Source organism: Triplophysa rosa, linkage group LG21 (genome assembly GCF_024868665.1).
Source record: "Triplophysa rosa linkage group LG21, Trosa_1v2, whole genome shotgun sequence".
Classification (NCBI taxonomy): domain Eukaryota; kingdom Metazoa; phylum Chordata; class Actinopteri; order Cypriniformes; family Nemacheilidae; genus Triplophysa; species Triplophysa rosa.
The window spans coordinates 5,686,135-5,707,955 of NC_079910.1; the positions used below are offsets into that span (position 1 = coordinate 5,686,135).

Genomic DNA, 21,821 nt, shown 5'->3' on the forward strand with positions numbered 1-21,821 from the left:
AGCTGACGCTCATTATCACTCGCGTTACTGGCCGGAAAATAAACAGATGCACTCTGACCAATCGAATGAGAGTTTACTCGCACGTGACTTTTATTGACAAAGTTTGGTCCGTTTGGAAATATTGCCTTGTGAATGCGAACCGAACTAAAATAAATTTAAATTTTGTAGTGATTTAACCCCCGGTTTCGGAACAAAGCAATCGATACACAGGTGTGAAAACGCTCATTACAGAACTAAAAGGGTTCTGTTGTCAAATGTTGATTTTAAAGGGATTACACCCTGACTGGCCACAGGAGAGACATGCATAAGAAATGAAGAGACTTCCTCTCTGTCGTCCAAACACTTTCAAGACACGACACTGGCCTGTGGCTGTATGTGTATCTGTCTGACTCTGTCTGTTTTTGTTGGTTCGTGTCAGTGTAACTTAAAGGAAGGGCAAGCAATTGGAACCTTGAGAAGCATCGAGATGTTCTGTGAAGGTCTGCATTGTGTCCGGGCTGAGAAGCAGATGGTCCCTTTTCTAATGAGGGTGAAATTGCAGTGGTGCATGATTGCAGCTCTGGAAATGGCAGCCACGCATTCATGTTCTGTGTGGCGGCTGAGGTCGTCGGTGGGGTCAAACAAGGCAGCGCTTCCCCTTGGAGTGGGTGGAAGAGACTTTGAAGTATTGAGTCAATGCTGAAGATATTTATGCTTGGTGTGAATAAAGCCCATTTGATGTCTGTAGTGGTCAGTCGGATCAGTATCATGTTTGGTGAATCTGGAATGAGATTAAATGGAGAGCTATCAAATAATCTGAGTTGAGTAGAGGTTTAATCCATAGACCATCATAATGAAGTTATTTATTTGTTTTATTGTTTTTGTCGATGACGTATTTAAATCTCAGCTAGGCTGTTACATCCGGCGCCATAGGGAACAATGGTGTTTCGCTTCAGGATGCACATAGGATTACGATCAACAATGTGAGTCTTATTACACTTCGCCATACATCGACAACCAAAAAGGATTGTCAGGCTATCCGTTTCAAGCTACATTAACAAACTTTTGCACTTACTAGAGGTATGATCACAGATGCACTTAACAATGCTCACCCGCAGTGCTGTCGGTTCGCCAAAATTTGAACGTTTTCTTACTAAACACATCGTTATCCCCTTTGTGCTATGAGAGCAGAAGTGACCTAGCTGGCTGAGATTTTAGCGGAAGTATGTCATCGTCCCATGTGCATATACCCCTTTTTAAAGCTGCTCTTCATACATTTTACTCATCAAACTGTTGACAGTGACAGATAAATTATTAATCATGATTAAGTTTGATTAAGAGGACAGGCCCAACGGATGGTAGTCAAAGAACTTGCCACTGTCTCTGAGAGAAGCAGCCACTGGCTGTGGTTGAAACGGAAGGACACAATATGGGCTGCCAAGTGACCACGTAATAAAATGGTGTTGTGTTGTAATGTTATGCCATACGGGACCGGGGGCACTGAGCTTGCATTAATGGAGCCAGTGGGGCTATAACAGCCTTAGCCAATGGGTTGGCGCGTGGTTGCGTTGATTTTGGTAATGTGTTGTAATGGTATACCATACGGGACCGGGGGCACTGAGCGCGCATTAACGGTGTGGGTAGTCATGGCCTAATGGTTAGAGAGTCGGACTCGTGACCAAAAGGTTGCCGGTATGTATTGACATTTATGTAACGACATGTATTGACATGCCGGCATGTAACGACTGTGGTGCCTTTGAGCTGCAGTGATAGCTGCCCACTGCTTCTGGTGTATATGTGTTCACGACTTGCAGTGCGTGAGTTCACTACTCACTGGACGGGTTAAATGCAGAGGTCACCATAGCTGACAAATAGGTCACTCTCAGAGGACAGGTCCAGTGGAGGATAATCAAGAACTGGCCAGTGGTGCAGAAAGAAGAAGCCAATGGCTGTGGTTTAGGCGGATGGACACAGCATGGGCTGCCAGATGACCTTGTAACAATGTGACACACACCCAGGTCTGATCAACCTGTGTCTTGTGATAAAGGGCTGAAACACCCAATGAGGCTGAGGTGCACAACTGACGATGTGTCGCATTGATGGGAACCATACAAAGGGCATTATCAGCAGCACCTCACCAAAAGGCATCTTTCACCCAGGATAATGTGATGAAAGTAGGACACTCAACTCATGAGATGTTTCTCTGGTAATGGCCAGGAAAGGTAAGTATGCTATGTATTTGTATAATCATCTATCCCCCAAACACAGAGGATGCCTACCCGACGAACCAGTGAAACCTCAGACCTCCTTTCCTCTATTCATATTCTTGGCTGCTCCCCCTGTCATGCATAAAGCGTGGGAAATGTCCTATTGGGCAATTCAACTGTGCTGAAATAGTGGGATTATAACACCTAGTCCTAGCGAATCTGCCATTGTGAATCAAGGAGAAAGAAGTTTTCAACATTTATTTTTTATATACCTGCTAATTTTTGTTTATTTTATTCTGTGAAGACAGTGTTCAGTGTAGAAAACTAGTATACTACAGAGTTTATTGTACACTGCGTGCTGTTTTTAGTATATTATTTAGTATACAAATGCATTCTCACAATTTTTCATTTAAACAATGGCATCTGGTCATTGTTTTGGTAAAAATACACTCAGCCTATTTGTATATACTGTATATTTTTTTGTCAAAATGTCTTTGCTATTTTAGTAATCACAAAAGAGACGCAAGGTTATTTTGATTTCACATTCATCACAATAGAAATGTGAACTAAGTGCATTGTGGGATTTGTGCTGCATTTTGGCAAATTAGTCTTTCCTAGACTTTCTGGGTATGTTTATGCTTTTAGAAAATTGGCATACTGTGCATAGCATACGCTACTGTATACTTTTTGAAAAATAGGAAGTATTAGCTATTTCGAACATACCCATATGGTGCTCTGGAACCAGACTTAAAAAGTTTAGTTTGTTTTTCATAGTTAATCTGATGCTGACTTGGACTGAAGTGAATAAATTTAGCTTTGCATTTTTTCTCTCTGTTTTTCCATCTGTTCCCTTCCTTGTTTACATGTGTTTCCTGCTCGGGTCCTGCGTGCCCAGGAAGGAATAAAAGATTCATGTACTTCCACTTTAAAGTACTGCAGTGACACACCTACTTTAGATTCTAACCAATTAGTGTCCACTCTCTTCACTGTTTCTGTTGGGTGACTGCATCATCTAGTCCGCTCCAGATCAGCAATCCGGCACAGTTACTTCGGTCATGTTGGTTTAACTTCCACATGACTGCACACAAATGGTTTATTGATTGTGCATCGAGTGGCTGTACTGCATATGTGGACTCTTGGTTTCTCAGATACTCTTTTCATTGCCCTCTCTCTGTGATATTTGGATCTGGAGAAGGTCCAACTCTGAGCTTCTCTTGGGCTTTTACAGCACAGAAGGCTTTGTGCCACCCAGAGCCAAGGTCACGCTGAGTGGCCATATTGTATTTTATGAGAGGGTGGGGCGGGCTGCACTGAAGGCTAAAATGGCCTTGTGTTAGATTTATTAGCCGTGGCAACAGCATGCAGATCTGACTGTAAAATTTTAAAGCACTGTGCAAAAATAAGTTTGTAATGAATTTTGCTTTTTTATTTCATAACAGTGTGAACACACAAAAGACGTATGTGCTTATGGAAGTTTTGTCTCTATAATGTGAATTATGTATTGTGTGTGCACCGAGGGTGATATAGTTTACTAACACTATTAAAACATTTCTGTTATTTGAAAACAAATAAAATATAGTCCTAAATATTATTTAAAAAATTTAAACAAAAACTATTAAAACATTTCTGTTAATTAATATAAAATATAAGCATAAATATTATTGATATAATTAAAACTAAACTAAAATTAGAATTGTTAAACTGAAATAAGATTAAATTGAGGAACAAAATTATCAACTTAAATTAAATAAAAATTAAACTGAAATAGAAATAAATTAAACTTATACAGTATATCAATATAAAAAGAAATAAATAAAAAATAAAATAATAGATTAATATAATACAATAATATAATGTAATAAAATTGAACTAAAATAAAAAGGTATTACAAAATGAAAGCTAGAATATTAGTAAAACTACAATAAATATGAAAACAAAACTATATAATAAGTTTGCGTTGTGTACTTGAAACCCTCGTCACTACAGTATATGTACAATATAAGACCATTTTAAACACAGTGTTGTCTTTTTAAATAGTAAAACGAAAAAAATATATTATTCAAAGTTTTAATTTTCTTGAGCAAAAATAAAGTTACTTTCTTCCAGTAGAACTTATGTTCCCTTGCATGTAAACTAAGGATGGTAGATGGTTTCTACAGTATATACTGAACATTAATGTACACTTTAGCCAGGTAAACATTTTTTTGTGTGTTACTTCTGGTTCTACAGTATAATGTGTATTTTAACACGGTTAAAACACTATATTGACCAGTCAGCATCTAAGACCAGAACTATCTATTTTATAAATATTCTATAGAGGTCCGATGCTGTAGCTGTGTGTTCTAAACCTATTGTTTTATGCATGTTTACCATATTGCTGACAGAGTTGAAATCTTGAACCTTTTCCAAGAAAGAGTTGCTGAACGTGCTCACGAATATGCATCATTAACTCTTTCTCTCCTGTCACAGGTGACACCAGTGGCCGGACCACCTGAAGGGGGCACTAGAGTGACTATCCGCGGCATCAATCTCGGTCTGTCCTTCTCCGACATGATCAACAACGTACAGGTGGCAGGAATCCAGTGCACCCCGAAAGAGGACGGCTACATCATCGCTGAACAGTACGTGATGTCCTCAGACAAAGTCATGCTATGAAACTAGTTTCGCTTATCTTTCATCTTCCTGAAAACAGCAGGAGCTGAAAAGATCTGTATGAAAAACTGTCTCGTGGGGAAAGAAATGTTATTTCACCTCAGGTTTTCATGTAGTTTGCTTCAAAGCACAGCAAGATGAGTCCATTAAACACACACAAGGTCCAAGTGTCTTTGATGTCATAATTGCTGACCGACCAATCAGGTTTGAGTATGAGAGGCAGGCCTGGCTGTGGCATTCAGTTCTGCTCTAGTTACTGTGCCGCAGCATCTTGTCTGACAGAAACATCTTAACAAAGGCAGAAAAAACACTTGTGTATGAAAGGCCGGTTGTCAACGGTGACTAGAGCTCCAATTAGAGTCGAGACATACTGAGGTTGGTCTTCAGCATCTGTTTGTGTTTACTCTGTTAATTGTGTCATTAACCCTGTTTGTTTTCGGCTTCAGTAAATGTACTTGCGGCAGTATTTCATCATTAATACCAGACCTCGCGAAAAACAAATAGGGGCCAAAAGAGCAAAAACTTGATGATTCTAAGTTATGTTTTGTGCGTATGCCTACGTAATGCATTTTTCTTGCTAGGACATGCAGAAAAAATGTGCGCTTATGCAGACACAGGTTTGACTGCGTGGTTAAAGTTTGTCTCACCTGGAAATACTTTTTAATCGAAAGAACAGATGGTCCTGTCTCAAATTTTGCCAAGGGGAGTGGTGATGCTCGGACAAAGCAATGTTTTGATAGCACCACAGAGCAAGTGTTTACACTTTTAATATTCATAGGAAAATAAACGTCGGAATCAAAGTACACGGTCATCACTATAGAGATACATTGTGTATTGTTACTGTCTTGCTGTTTCCAGTTATCTTTATTTAGTACAAGATGAGGGTCATCTTGCCTTGACTCAAATTCTGTTTTTCCAAGGCATACAAATATCCCATAGTGTCTGTTTAGGGAAAGCATGTCCCCACAATGCCTTTCTCTGCCGCTGAGGTGGGTACAGACGGAGAATGTGCGGTAATTGAAATGCACGGCATGCTGCCGTCTGTAGGAGGCAGATTTGTCAGCTCCTCTCCCCTGACAGCAGTTTAATCCGAGCGGGGCAGAGCAGAGCCGAGTGGGAGTGGATTCATTTGTATGGAGCAGTGGAGGGGTGGCTGGAGGAAATGGGGAATGTGCCATTGGACCCCATCAAACTTGCAGATGGGGGGCACAAACAGAAGCCAGAATAGTTGTGCATATATGTTTTATACTCTATTATATTAAAAGTTGTAACTATAACAATGCAAAACCTTGCAAAATATATAATGCATAAGACAACTTAAAGGCATTCAAATTAATGTAACATATATGCAACATTCATGCAACATGTTCATCATTTATATGTTGCTTGCACACATTTTTTTCTGTTTTTCATTTCCAATTGTTTCTTTTTTCGCTTTTTTAATTTTATACTTTTAAAGGAATAGTTCACCTTCAAAATGAAACTTCTGTCAGTATTTACACGCCATCTTGTCATTTCAAACCTTTATGACTTTTTTTCTTCTGCAGAACACAAAAGAAGATATTTTGAGAAATGTCGGGAACAGAAAACCGTCATTGACTGCATTGGTTTTGTGTCCATACAATGGAAGTTAACGGTTACCAACATTTTTCAAAATATCTTCTTTTGTGATGAAAGAAAATCACACAGGAAATGAAAACAGGGTGCGTAAATGATGAGACAATTTTCATTTTGAAGGTGAACTGTTCCTTTAAATAATATATGCCTTTTTGCACGTGCAATGCCGGAACTAACTTTCTAACCTCGATCCCATGCAACATTAATAATGAAGTACCCAAACTCTCAACTTTAACTGTCACAGAACTAAAAGTCTCACACTCAGTGTATTTGAGTAGAGTGCGCAAAGTATGGAGGACACAGCTGTGAACGCTGTCTGCCGTCTCTGTCAGATGCACCGCAGGAAGCCGCATCACGCCCACCATCAAACAGTCTGCGCTGCATGCCTTCTATCAGTCACCATGTCGGTTTCATATTAACTCCATTTGAGAGCCAGTCAGTGTGTTCTGTGTTTCGATTACATCATTTGATCTGGCCACCCGTCTGTCAATCCGATACCTGATCAGTCTGTATGATGTAGCGACAGCTCTCTGATCAGAGCGTGTGATAACGTGGTATTGATTGGTACGAGCAGTCTCGGTCTGATTCGCAAGCTTACAGCGTGCCGTGCTGTGCTTACGGGAAGAGCTCTGAGAAAACATAAGGGTCTGATGCACCAAAAGTCTGTATATTTTAGGTGGTCTTGTCAATTCAACTAATGGAATGTGTGCGCTAAAGCGATCAAGGAACCAAAGCAAAAATTACAGGGAAATCAATGGAAAGATATCCAGTAGTTGCATACTGATCAGTCAACGGGACTCAGAAGATTGTAAATGTAACTGACTTACTGTTGTGTGTCTATTCTTCTTCAGGATCGTGTGTGAGATGGACGCAGCACCTGTGGACAGTAAACCCGGCCCGGTCCATTTGTGCGTAGGGGAGTGTAGACCTGAACTGCAGACTCGCTCTTCTCAGCTGTATTCCTTCGTGGTAAGGACTTGAACTGTGCTGTTTCTCTGAATAATGCAGTGAGGTGCTGTTGAGACCGAGCAGTGTTTTGCTTTTATTAAACTGGGCTTTATTCGGTCCACTGAAGAGAAGTCACGGGTCACTGTGATGTTACGCTTTTGGACAGGTGAACTTTGCTGAGGTGGCTTTGTTCTCAGAAGCCCTTGAACAGCAAAATGTCAAATGAAGTGACTCGACACACTTCAGCTAGCTTCAGTTTTGGAACAAAGACTTTCTTTAAGTGAATTTGACCAGAAATGCGCTAATTAAATTATTTAAATAAATATTGTTAAAATATATTAGCAGTATGGATCTGTAAAATGAATACTGTAAATGTGCAATAATCTGGATTTTGGTACACTTCAAATAAATGTTTGCCTTTGCAATGAAATATTCCATAATATTTACTTTTGATTGCAGTTTGGGCAAATCTGAGCTCAGTTTGTGACATTGTTGAGACTTCTTTGGAGAACAAATTGAGACATTTGTGACATTTGCCTAAAGAGAAACATCTGAGATGCAAGAGACTTAAGGCTAAAATACACTACAAGACTTTTGCTCAGATTTTGCCCAGATTTTCAGTCTTGACTTGTTGCAGAAAGTCTGTGCAAGTCTGCAGATTTGATCAGTTAGTGTGTTTCTATCTGAAACTTTCAAAAAGTCTGCAAGTGTATTATGTCTAGTTAAAAAAAAAATCTGTTCAGATTTTAAAAGTCTTGTAGTATATTCCAGCCATTAATCAAAAGTTTCCATTTGCTCTCCATTTTATCTCATTAAGGTCTAGGAAAAATAATTGCAATATTATCGAGATCTCATCTGTGATTTTTCTTTCTTATGGGATGTCATTTACTTAAAGGGATAGTTTACCCAAAAATGAAAATTCTGCCATCATTTACTCACCCTCAAGTTGCTCCAAATCTGTATAAATTTCTTTGTTCTGATGAACACAGAGAAAGATTTTTGGAAGAATGCTTGTAACCGATCGGTTCTTGGACCCCATTGACTACTATAGTAGGAAAAATGTTGTCTGTTGAACACAAAAGAAGATATTTTGAAGAAAGTAGGAAAGCAAACAGTTCTGGGGCACTTTTGACTACCATTGTCATTTTTCCTTCTATGATAGTCGATGGTGGCCAAAACTGTTTGGGAAAAAGCATTCATCCAGATATCTTTCTCTGTGTTCAACCAAACAAAGAAATGTATACAGATTTGGAACAACTAGAGGGTGAGTAATTGATGACAGAATTTTCATTTTTGGGTGAACTGTCCCTTTAATCACAGTGTGCGAAAATCACTCCACTTCATTTTCCACATAGCATTTTATAGACTAATGCTGCTATTAAGTCTTGTTTTCAAGCAGTTTTTTTTCCAGCAGTTTTTTTAAGTAATGTTATTTACCCATTTATTTACCCAGACCTTAAAAGAAACGCAGGTTTATTGAACTAATGCACTCATCAGGCACAACGACTTGGGAAGTCTTAAAGGGAAGGCATAAAAGCTTGCTAATTTACCGATTGCCGCTGTGTTTGTCATTATTACAGCCTCCCGTCTTCCTGCGTTTAGAAGCGAAGCTGTTGTCAGCATAATAGGACTTGTTCGCAGTTATTATAATATTGAGTGATTATGAACGTGTAGCACCGGGGGGGCCTGTATTGAACACTGAGACAACAAAAGCCATTAACCGTATCAAAGGCAGGATGGTTGCCATGTTGTCTGCTGCGGAGGGGCACCTGTGGGAGCTCCCTCACACCTGTCCCAAACACCCAATCGTCGGCTTTGGGTTAATAGATAATCAACAGCATTCACACAAACACACACACACACACACACTTATCTTTACCACAACAACTTACAGCTTTTATTAATTAAAAGAGCCACTTCCTATATGCATGTGTGTATGTGTTTGCGTTCATTATTTTCACCATAGGCTTCCACCACCTGCGCCTTTCATATCGCATAGTAAAACATAAAAGCGCCATGTTATCTTTGATATAACCCTACCAACAACATAGAGTCCCAGAGCGGCCCTCCGGTTGTGTAACAATAAAAGGCGCGAGAAATTGGTGCTAATACATTTTTAGTCTTTGCACGTGTGAAGGCGGCCGGCAGCCATCGAATGTTTATTCTTAAGACACAGAGCTGTCTGTTTCTATTTCTCTGCCTGCTATTTTCAGTCCCCGCACACCATAGAGAGAGGGAGTGCGTGCGGAGAACTAGAGAATTTATGTACCGCGGTTTAAAAACCTTGTATTTGTCCTCACACATGCTTTTCATGAGCTCGCATCACTCAAACAGGACTGGAAATGGCATTTCTTTGTAGCTTTTACTTTTTCTTGTAAGCTGCGCTGAAGCCGTTGAGACTTGTGAAGGACGGTTGTTGTTTACAGATGTGACTTCTCTTTTGTGGAACATCTAGCCTGATTCAATATGTGCTTCTCTTTTATTTATGCAAAAGCATTTATGCAAAATAGTGTCTTTTCAAACAGGTTTATAGATAATAGGCTACTGACTTAATATAAAATGAACTCTTACTTTTTTATCTCTTGTACAGATGCCTTCTATCACAGGGTTGGTCCCCAGTCGAGGCCCTGAGTCTGGTGGAACTAAAGTCACTATAATCGGGGAGAATCTGGGGGCCGGCAGCAGTGTCACAGTGTTTTTCGGGAACCAGACCTGCGAATTTTATGAGTAAGAACGGTCATCTTATGAACCCATTGCATTGTGGGTACATTGTTACTTATGCACTGTGCTCTGTTTTGCCAAATGTATATTGAAATGTCCACTTGCATGAATGAAATATGAAAAACAGCAATCTGGTGAAATTGTTAAAAGTAAACATTTTAATTTTAGATCTAAAGTGTGTAGCCTATTAGGTATTATTTGTACGCCACATAATATTATAAGTTAGAGTTTAATTGTGGTTTCCCCCGATTTGGTGTGTTAAGGGATCGTTGACCAAAAAATAACAATTATTCATTTATTCACCCTCATGTGGTTCAAAATAGTCCAAAAATGTGTAACCAAAGAGACCCGTGAATGTGCTACACAGGTCCGACGCGTTTAAAGTCCGTAAACAAGTTGCGAAAATAAAACCTTTTGTCTTACCTACTGTAAGTGGCCTTTTGCATCCCTGACTGTGATGCAATCCTCCTTTTTTTCATTCATGTTAGTCCTCTCTCGCCAATTGAACGAACATGTTTAATTCCATTCATTATATATTGTTGAACTACAATAATGATTGCTCGTTTAGTGCCATCCATGACCGCTGATATTAGCAGCACTTGTTTGCTATCCTCTCTGTGCTCTCTGAGCCGAGTCTGACCAAAGTTTTGGTCCCGGGTCCTTCCTGAAGACCTCTCAAAACCTGTATGTTACTCTTACTTATGTGCAGTGTTGGGTGTTACTAAGTAATTCGTTACTGTAATTTAATTACTTTTCCCTTGAAAAGGTAAAGTAAGGGAATGCTCTTATTTTTTCTGTAATTTAATTACAGTTACTTTTGATGTAATTAAACTAAATACTTTGTGTAATGTGTGTGTGCAATAGTGGAATTGACATCAAAATTCAAAGTCTAACTTTAAAATCCGTGCTTTAATGTATAATTCTCACATTTGTAATACTTTGGTCAGTTAATAATACTACTTTATGTAGTTTAATATTATTTATTTGAATGAATTAAAAGAGCCCTTACATGCCTATCCTTGAATCACTTAACTAATCAAGGTTGATATAGGATATAGAAAGTAATTAGTAATAAGTAACTAAATACTTTTTGGAGAGAGTAATTTGTACAGTAATCTGATTACACTTTTGAATATGTAATTACTAAGTAGTAATTAATTACTTTTTGAGAGTAACTTACCCAACACTGCTTATGTGGAACACAAAAGAAGATCTTTCGTGAAATGTCTCAGCGGTTTTGTGTCCATTCAATGTCAATGGGGTCCAGTGTTGTTTGGTTAGCAACATTCTTCAAAATATCTCCGTTTGTGTTCTGCAGAAGAAAGAAAGTCACACAGGTTAAATAATGACAGAATTTCCATTTTTTCTGTATACTATTGCTTTAGCTGGTTCATACTTTGAAATCATACGCCACCTTAGAACCGCAGCTCTAGATTTAACTTTCCACGCTCAGGTCTTCTTCCTCTCTGTGTGATTTAGCTGACATAGTGAGTTCTTCCTCTCCACCTAAATAATGGACCCCCACCAACTCTCTTCCTATACAGTATATCTTCCTTTTCCCACTCACCGTCTCTCCAGGATGTCTATTTAAAGACGAGGCTGATTGTACTGCTTTAAGGTTCAAGAGACAACTGCTTTAATGAGATATCGGCTAATTGCAGATTTCTATTTTCCGCTGTGTTCCTCTAGAAGGATGGTGTGTTCATGTTGTGTGTGTGTTTGTGAGGGAGAAGTAATAGCTTAATGTTCTCCGATATGCCACAGAGGATGACTATATGCTCATTTTGCACATGTACCACATTCATTAAGAGACCTAAGAAAAAGACTACAATTGGAAAAGATCAGAGAGCCGCCCACATGTGTCATTCAGATACCGTGTTTCAGAAAATTTGCAATGTGTAGCCATCTCAGTGGTCCTAAAAGTCTTATAGGATACTGTTTTCATCCTTCAAATAGCTTAACTACAGTATCAATTTTTTTAACATAAAAAAACAATTACACCGTTTATCTTCATGGTAAGACTTAGTGTAATGTTTCTGTCTGTTTTGTCCACAGGCGAACTATGACCGAGATTGTGTGTTACTCCGCCCCCTCCCAGACAGGGGTGGGGCCTGTTCAGATTGGCGTGAGTGTGGATCGTGCCCAGGTCAGGGAGAGCTTGACCTTTGAATATATAGATGATCCTACTGTTCAACGCATTGAACCAGAATGGAGCATCGCAAGGTAAATGAAATAAAATATCAAACGAGTTACGTTACTGCAAGAAATAGATCTTATTCACTCTGTCTTTGTTCAAGGCTGTGGGTGGTTGAGTTATTCTTGTAAATGAATAAATGGCTTGTGACCAAACAAAAAATATGGCCATGTCAAGGTGACCATAGATAGTTTTCTAAAAAGGAAGACAGACAAACCAGAAATTTTACTCACTCTTTTCATGTTTTGTCAGATCTGTCAGAAACTCATCGTTTTCACGGTTAACACTGGTTAAAAGTCTTAAACTCCCATAATCCTTTGCACAGTCTGCAGTCTACAGAAACCTATGCCATGCAATACAATGCAACTATTCTTTCATGTCTAAACCATGCTACAGTATCAGTAACAGCACAGAATACTTTTTGCTCCAACTTGGGTCAATATTTTTTTACATTTTTCTTATTTAATAATTTTTAATATTGATCTTTTTTTTCTTTTTTTTTCTTCAAAATCCTTAAACTTTCAGTTCAATTTCATTTTTTTATTACGTTTTTAATTATAGATTTTAAAAGTACATTCTTTACCTTTCCATCAGTGAAAAGCTCAAATTTGCTTTTCTAATGTGGTGTGTTAATGTTCTTCAGACGGTTTCTGTAAGTACATCTGAAGTGATTTTTAAGTGCTAAACACTACAGAAATGAACTGATTATACAGAGCTTTAAAATATTAGTATTTCTTGCAGTGCTGCGCAGGATTATATACAGTGACAATATACAAAATGAATGAGAGACAGACGTAATGTTCAGATACAGATTTTGAAGAATATATCCACAGAAAGCCTCTGTCAACATTCAATACAGATAACAGGACTTTTTTGAGAGCCGACTGAAAGTATACATCGACTTTAAGTCTCTTCTTCTTATTTGTCTTTTGATCTCACTCCTGTGTGGAGACACAACAGGGATTGTAAAGTTCGTTTTTGTGTTTTTCTTTACAAATGGCATTCCCTCACACCCGGCAGGGTGTCAGTTGACGGTCATGGTGTTGAAGCAGTGCAGCGGCCACACAACCACACACCTGATTAATGAAGTACTCAGCAGTAAACAGCAATAACACCTACAGCAGGAGCTCCTCACCCTTTCGCTCTCTAAAGCTCATTGCTTTTGTTGTACTTCATCCAACCCTGGACATTCCCAGAATGCTAAACAGGACCACTGCTGCTTCTTTTCCGATTTCAAAGACAAATCTAGTATATTTGATTGAATCTACTGAAGCCGGTTTAAAGCATCTTTAATCGCTCTTGCGTATTATCCTCTGAGGAGCGTTTTACAAAGGAACTATTTTGACGTGGAGATGAGTTGCATAAAGATCGCGAACGTAGTTTTAGCATAAAGAGGTAGCATAACGTTTTTATGCTGAATATGTAAACGTTTATGTTTGAGCTGGACAAATTGATCAAAAACTGTTATAGCTTATATTTGTGAGAAATATGATATGATAAACATTTCATTATTCGTATTGCTTTTGCTGCTGCTTATAGATCTAAGTTAAAAGAATAACAGGTTACACTTTATATTAAGGTACACAAATTCATTATTAACTACTTGCTTATTAAACTGCATATTGGTTGTATATTAGTACCTATAAAACACATATGAATTCGGCATTACCTTATTCTACATTCCTCAGTCCTACCCAATACCTAAACCTAAAAACTACCTTATTAGCAGTAATTAGGAATTTAAGTTAATAATGAGAAATGGACCCTAATCTAAAGTGTGACAGAATAACAACATAAAACACTAAAACCGCAGTTCACGTTAAAACAAAGTGTGCCAAAAAACGACCGATCTTCAAATTCCATTGCTATTCGAGTACTGGCCCTTTGCCATTTCAGTTAAGTACAAAAGAACCCAGTTCTCTTAGCATTCACATTGTACCTGGACTTGAAAGTGGACTCAGATCTCTTTGAGTTGATGTGGACACTGCTTTGAAACGGCTGAGAACACTGAATCATGACCCTCCTGCGTGCTTTGTGGTAGACAGAATAGAATCTTTACTTTGAAGCACACGCTTATTTAATTCAATTGCAACCTTTTGAGGCTCAATGTCAATTTTGATGTTATGAAATTAGCAGCCTTTATTAATGCCGTCATGTGTTTTACAGTGGACACACGCCTCTGGTGGTGACCGGGACGAACTTGGATGTCATACAGGAGCCGAGAATTCGGATCAAGTATGGCGGACGGGAATCAGTAAATGTGAGTAACTGAAGACAAGTGCTACTTATTTATCTTTCTAAGTTATCGGTGGTTTCTCGGTTATCTGCCCTCTGCGTTTGAAACGACCTCGGTTACCTGAGCTCAGGGTTTTTGAGAGAACGGCTCTCCTGAGAGCGAACGCATTTAAACCCAATCGTATCAGTTCAACCTCAGAAATGCACGACCTTGAAAAGTGGCATGCTTTGTCTGCAGGTTTGAGTTAATTATGTGTGACTTTCAGAAGAGAAAGGATCCCCCCATTTGCGCGCTGCCTTTTTGGGATGCATTAGACTAATTTCTGTCCTTTCTGTTGACCCACGGAGGCGAGATCAGCCGTGACTCACTGCCGTAACTCCAGAAATCTCATCTGTCTCCTACCCACAAGCCTCTGCGTGACCTCTTTTTAAGCCGTGTATCTGTAATTTCGACTAAGTACCCTGCTGAATTATTCAGACTGTGCAAAACGGTGTGGATGAAGCATTTAATTTGTGCATTTTACTCGTCTGAAACCGCCATCGCCCAATGTGAATTTGCTGGCCGTTATATGAAAAATGCTGTGTACTGTAGATTCTTCATCTTTTAAAAGGTTTTCTGGATGTATTGTGGCTAGGAGAAGAGCATTGTGTTGGTTAATGGGTTGCAAAAGAAAATAAGCTGCTGTCAGACGGGCTTGGTCAGCATAAAGAGATCCCGAAATAATGGCAGAGGAATCGGTACAAATTCAATTTGCTCGACACGGCAGGGAATTAATGGAATTGGGTTTTTTGCTTGGTCTGTCCAGACACAATGTTGGGATAGCCCGAGGCATCTTGTGTTCAAACAGAGAGAGCGTCTACTGTATAATTATGCTTTGTTAACATAACACACTGTACAGGAGGTTATATTTTACTTTCAATCTTGTTTATGCTCATTCAGATAAATACAGTCAAACCAAAAATGATTCAGACACCAGATATAAGATATAGATTTAATATTTTTTACTAGTGGGTGCAGGACACTGTAGTTGTAGATTTTCCTCCTCATTTGTTTTCATTGGTGTAAAAATGTATTGGCAAAACAGGTAGTGTGTCTAATACCTTAGAAAGGTAAAACAGATGTTCATCACTCATCTCTGAGTGAGAATTGACTTTGCGGAGGTGAAAGTACAACTGCTATAGCATCTTTTCTTGAAGTGTGTTTCTCCATGCTTCACAGAGCTTGCACACTTTCTGCTCATAAAGTCATTATGTAGGGGGCTGAGTGGTCTTTCTTTCTTTCTTTCTTCCTTCCTTCCTTTCTTCTTTCCTTTCCGTTTTATTTCTGAAACTTCTGTGAAACACAAAGATTCAAGGATGACAAATGGCTTCAGGAGAACATGTAGTAAGAGGCACTTTCACGGTGCTTTTTTGTCTGTTCTAAAACTTGCCATTTAAAATGATCATCCACTGTTATTGTGTGGAAAAGTGCTGCTTTTCAAAGAGGAAAGAAATTAATACTGAGTCCGACCGAGTCTGAAAGAGTGTGTGAATGATGACAAAAATGTTCATTTTTGGGTGAACTATTCCTTTAACCGCAGAGGTTACAATTATGTATCTCTTTATTTCCCCCTTCCCTGTATTTTTGTGGGGTTTAGTTGTCTAGCAATCAGAGCCGAGCGCCCGCCAAGGCAGCTTTCAAACTGTCATGTGCCTCCTCCCCAAATTGCCTCTCTACCACCTCCCTCCACCCCTTTCTTACCTGGCAGCCGAACGAAAGGCACACAATTGCTTTTGTGCATCCTGCTGTACCTGTCACCGGCCCGCAATTGAGACATTAATCATTTACCTGATTATAGCTAAAAGATTAGTTTTTCTGCTTTTTTCTTCTCCTGAGAGAAAGAAACGTTTGACACGTTACAGGAGAGATCCTGTATAAAGTCTGGAGGCACGTTCCTGAAGCGTCACTCGCCGCTATCTGAGCCCATCACAAAAGCACTTCAGTTTTCCTCTAAAACGATGCGATCAGACGCCCCCACCAATCAGTGTCAAAAGACCTCCCCAGACAACGCGGATAAGAGCACACTGGCAAAACCAACAAAAAGAACACGAACTATACAGTAGATGATAAAAGCATTGTAGCATGTGCATTTAACATAGAGCCACAGGCACTTCCCTGGAAACATATGGTGTTATGCATTCATTTTCATTTCTGCCGTATGGCAAGATACAGTATCTAGTTTTATGCTTAAGGACAAAAAAAAAATGGTGGTAAGAACAATGAATCCTGAGGGCGATTCTTTTTCAGAATTATTCGGAAAGGGTTCACGTGTATGTGTTCATGTGTGGTCAGTTCACCCAAAATATTCCAAACTTGATTGTTTTGCTAAATGTTGAGGTCATCTTTACCACACATAGAGACATACGATGATGTCACAAAAAATATTTATTCTTAAAGTATACTTGAAACAAGAAGGCAAACTATTTATTTTGGTGTAAAAAAGATTTGGGGGGTAAAAATAAACCAAAATTATTGAACAGTACATAAAAACAGGTGTTTACTTTTAACTTACCCTCATTCACAATGATAAGCTTATAATAATGATTTATAAGTTAAGCTGTCAGGTACGATTTCCCAGGAAATGTCTATTTGACATCATTTGACTTCAACATAAGGAAAAGTACGTAAAGTAACCTGCAGTTTTATGTGTTAAACAGAGAAGGAGATATACAGGTGACTAAATACACAGGCAAAAGTTACACATACACATCTTTTCGCCCAGAAGCTGGAGAGATGACTGTGGAAAAAAGCGTTTCATTGGACTGTGGTTTGTGCTGAGTCATGTGTCAGTTCACGGAAGAACCGGAAACCAATTATTTCAGAGAGACAGGAAAGGATACGGATCCCAATTATTTTCACAGACAAATACCTGCAGCTACTGCAACCTGGTCATGAAAGGACAGGAGAGAAACTCAAAAGCTATTAGTCGGGTGCGGGCCCTAGAATACTGCAAGGCAAATTAAAAAATATATTTCAATGTGTATTTCGACCTGCTCGGTATTTACATATCCGTATGCTTGCACTGTTTGTATTATAGTATTGTGATCTTCTAACTTAATTCCAGCCATGTGGAAAGCTACATTTTGTGAAAAACTGGTAACGCATTGTGGGAGGATGTAAAAAAACCAAACTGGTACAGCAACACAAAACGTGACAGCGGGCAATGTGCGCTCAGCCAGTTTAAAACAGATGGTGTGCAGATCCAGAGCGGGGCTGTTCTGGGCTATCCTGTGTCGTGCCATGCTGGTTGTGGCCATGGCACGGCATGGCAATGCCATCAAAGGGGGAAAAAACTTAAATGCAGTTCAATCAGATTAGATCCTCCTTATGTCCCGCTAGACCCTTTAGCGCAGTGAAAAGCTTGTAAGGTACCGATCATGATGTGATAGCCTTATGGTTAGAACTAGATTACTGTAGATACTGAGATCTAGACTAAATCCTAGTAAGTAAAAAGCAGGTCAGTATATGTCCTTTAATGCTCTTTTGCTCGGGATAATCATAACGGCCTATTTGACTAGATCTTCATTCGCCTGTCAGTTAGCTCACGTTTGGGGCTGAGGGGTGTGTAATAGGATTATATGTTTAGATGACAGTGTTATTGAATCCCATTCGTTTTTAACCTGATCTAGTTGCATTGTCATGCAAACACTTTGTGTAATGGAGAGTGCCCCAGAACTACCGAGAAGATCTGAGCTCTGTAAAGCATGTCAGATGATGTTTAAACCTGCATGATGTTCAGACATATTAAATGTCGGAATGTCAGAAGCATGTTTTTGTTAATGGGTGATTTATTTTCTTTATTATGTTATCCCCTGTAGTTTTAGGGTGAGATTAGAATAGCGTTTTTTCTTCTTAGTGAGCTAGGGTGTTGAGATGTTAAATTTGCCAGAATTTCACTGTTCGGGGCTTGAGCAGGTAGTACATTTACATTTACATTTATGCATTTGGCAGACGCTTTTATCCAAAGCGACTTACAGTGCATTTTAGTCTATACATGTCTTTCAGTGTGTGTTCCCTGGGATCAAATCCACAACCTTGCATTGTTAGCGCAATGCTCTACCAACTGAGCTACACAGGAACATACAGTAGTAGTAGTGTGCAAATGTGAAGTATTTTACAAGTTTTCTGGTTTAAAATAGTATTTTTATCATAAATAATAACAAATAAAATTATTTTAAATACATTATTAAAATATTATTTTGCTAAAATATACTAAATTTTAGTATAAATTTACTAAAATGTCTTTTCTAAAAAAAGAAAAAAATAGAAAAAAAGAAAATGAACTAAATAAAAAAATTGCAAACAAAATAATAAGATAGCAAAAATGTCCCATTATTGTTTCACTTTCCCTCTATAGTATAGCTATAAAAAGTGGTAAAAGTTGAAATACTCTTTTTTTAATACATTAATTAAAAGGAATAAAAATCACCCTCATATGCTTTTTTGACTTGTCTTAAAGGGGTCATATGGCGCGAATACGTGTTTTTCTGTGTCCTTGGTGTGTTAAAGTTGCCCATGCATGTATTAGACACGTAAAATTGCAAAAATTAGATGCATTCTATCTAAAAGCGAATTATGTAAAATCGAATCAGTTTGTGGTATGATTTGACCGGCCAAATGTATATGCAAGTAAGGTGGGTGTACCTGTCAGTACAATTGCTTTGGAACCTGATGTTCCAAATATGGTAAGAGGTGTTACATTTCCGTCACACGCTTGTAGTATTCGACCAATCACTACGCACTGGTTAACTGGCCAATCATAGCACACCTCAGAGCGATGAGCTTTGTAAAAAATCTGCGCGTTTCAGGGAGGCGGGACAAAAAGGAGATACAAACATGCACGGTATGTGGAAAATACATCTTTTTTGAACCTTAAATCGTGTAAACACATTGCATTACATCTAAACAATCGATAATATTCATTTTAGACGTGTCATACGACCTCTTTAAAAAATGTACCAGGTTATTAATTCCATTTTTTAAACATACATCTTAAAGCAAAATATTATTCAGTGCATAGTACACCTGCATGAATTTCCTTCAGAATACACCAACCCAGAGTGCAGAAAAAGCCAATACCGGTTAATCACTGAGAAAAAACACCAATGCAATCTCAGGATGGCTGTGAAGAATATCACTTATTATACACTCCTCAAGGGCCGAGTCAAGAGGAATAGCAGAGGAATGAAGACCAAAAGCACTGGAATGAGATGCACCCTCAATCTCACAAAATCACGTTTGTGTGGTCAAAATGAGTTACTATCGATTGCGGCTCGGCCTGCGAGGATGCAGGATGCTAGTAGGAGGCGTGGCACTTGCCGGTCCTGCCGAGCTTTGAAGATATTTAGCTCTAATTACGTTTCTCTCCTGAGAGTCGAGGAGAAGTAAGGAATGAGATGAAAAACTCCCGGCGCAGTCAGAGTTTCGCAGCAATCAATTTTGTTGTCGGAGCATCAATGTTGTTCTCCGCTGCTCGGAGAGAACGGCTCGATGCCTGAGTGTTTGTCGTGTGTGACGGCTTATATTTATGTGGTACAGCTCACAGATGTTGAGTGCTTGAGGAATGAGAGTGTTATTAGATAATATTTTTACAGTATAGGAGTTCATACATGCAGTTTGTCTCATTTGGACTGGTCACCTTGCAGCTGTGGCTTTTCTGGCTGCATGGGTGAGTCGTAAAAAGGCCACATTTTACTCTAAAATCAGAATTAAAATGTGAAAATATATTTTACATAGTGTGAATGACTAATATTCAAATGCAGGACTATTAAAATGTTGACAATATTTTTATGACCAGTAAGCACTCGCACTCAAACATCTTTTTTATTCACTCCACTATTTAAAAACAATTCTTTTTTATTCAAATTTTTATAATGGTTTTTATCTTAGTATAAATATGTTAGCCTGAAGAATCTATAAACCTGCGTGCTCCACTTTTTTGTGCATCATTCAGCTTCTCATCAAATTCCAAGCTGTTATGTAAACTAAATGCTATTGGCTATTTTTAAAGGGGGAGGAGCCACACAATACATTTTACTGTAACTTCCTGTTTCAGTGTATCTTATCAACACATTTTAAGTCTTTAAAGATTGTAGAACATTTATGTCTTGTGAAATGAATCTCACATGCATACAAATGTATTTTATTTTATTTTTTAAAATTGCATTTTATTACATTTTTGTGAACATAATCGAATTTCATAATTCTTTGATTGTGGGGTGAAATATGTACTACATTTTTAACAGTAGATGTTTCTTCTTTTGCTAAAGAAGACCTTTGAAATAGAAAGTAGTCTCACACTGTTCTGTGATGTAGAGAGATTTGATCAGAGTGTAAATTATACTTTTAATGTTTTCTCTCAGTTTCGCTTCTGACTTTCGAGCACTAAAGCCGCTCTGGCCTTTGTTCTCTAGCTGTGTTGTTGTCTAACACAGTGGTTCTCAAACTTTTTCGTTGTAAGGCCCCCTTTTTGTAGAGTGCATCACTTTGCGGCCCCCCAAATAAAGACGTATAATCTTAAATTTAACATTTTTATTTAAACAAAAACATACTCGGTTATACAATGCTGAAACATCAATTCTTTTGTCTGGTGGTTTTATTTTTCTGATGTTTGATTGCATAAAATCTATGATCAATTTCTATATTTCATAAAATGCCACAAAATCTGTGGCCCCCTGGATCCATCTCGGGGGCCCCCCCCCAGGGGCCACGGCCCCCAGTTTGAGAACTACTGGTCTAACAAAACGATATGCAGCTGTAGTCTTTTCAGCTCAATAAAACACACTTGAAAACAGATGGTATCAAAGGGATCTTAATGGGAAAGAACTGAAGTGAGATAAAACAATGAATAACAATTACTTTGGAAAACGCTGATGAAAATAAACCACATACCATCTCTCTCTCTCATTCTTTCTCTCTTCCAGGTGTGTAAGGTTCTGAACGTGACTACCATGAACTGTTTCGCTCCCTCGCTGAATGCCGAATACAGGCCGGGTTTGGACTCGGTGAAGCACGCGGACGAGTTCGGCTTCATCTTCAACAACGTCCAGGCCCTTCTGGTGTACAACAACACTAACTTTCTGTACTATCCTAACCCTTACTTTGAACCTCTGAGCACCAATGGCATTCTGGAACAAAAACCAGGGTCCCCTATTATTCTAAAGGTACGTCCATAAACAGACTTGACCTGTTGGTGTTACTGTCCAATCAAATATGATATATGTACATG

The 21,821-nt window shown here is 38.7% G+C and overlaps 1 protein-coding gene across 1 annotated transcript in view; it reads left to right on the plus strand.

Annotated features, from left to right (window-relative positions):
- The window catches only part of plxna2 (plexin A2), a 182,525-nt gene that overhangs the window by 125,126 nt on the left and 35,578 nt on the right, over positions 1 to 21,821 (plus strand). Inside the window, exons 13-18 of the mRNA XM_057363340.1 lie at positions 4,656 to 4,807; positions 7,307 to 7,424; positions 9,994 to 10,130; positions 12,180 to 12,347; positions 14,485 to 14,578; positions 21,517 to 21,756. Coding sequence (XP_057219323.1) covers positions 4,656 to 4,807; positions 7,307 to 7,424; positions 9,994 to 10,130; positions 12,180 to 12,347; positions 14,485 to 14,578; positions 21,517 to 21,756 — 909 coding nt within the window. The remainder of the gene's footprint in view (positions 1 to 4,655; positions 4,808 to 7,306; positions 7,425 to 9,993; positions 10,131 to 12,179; positions 12,348 to 14,484; positions 14,579 to 21,516; positions 21,757 to 21,821) is intronic.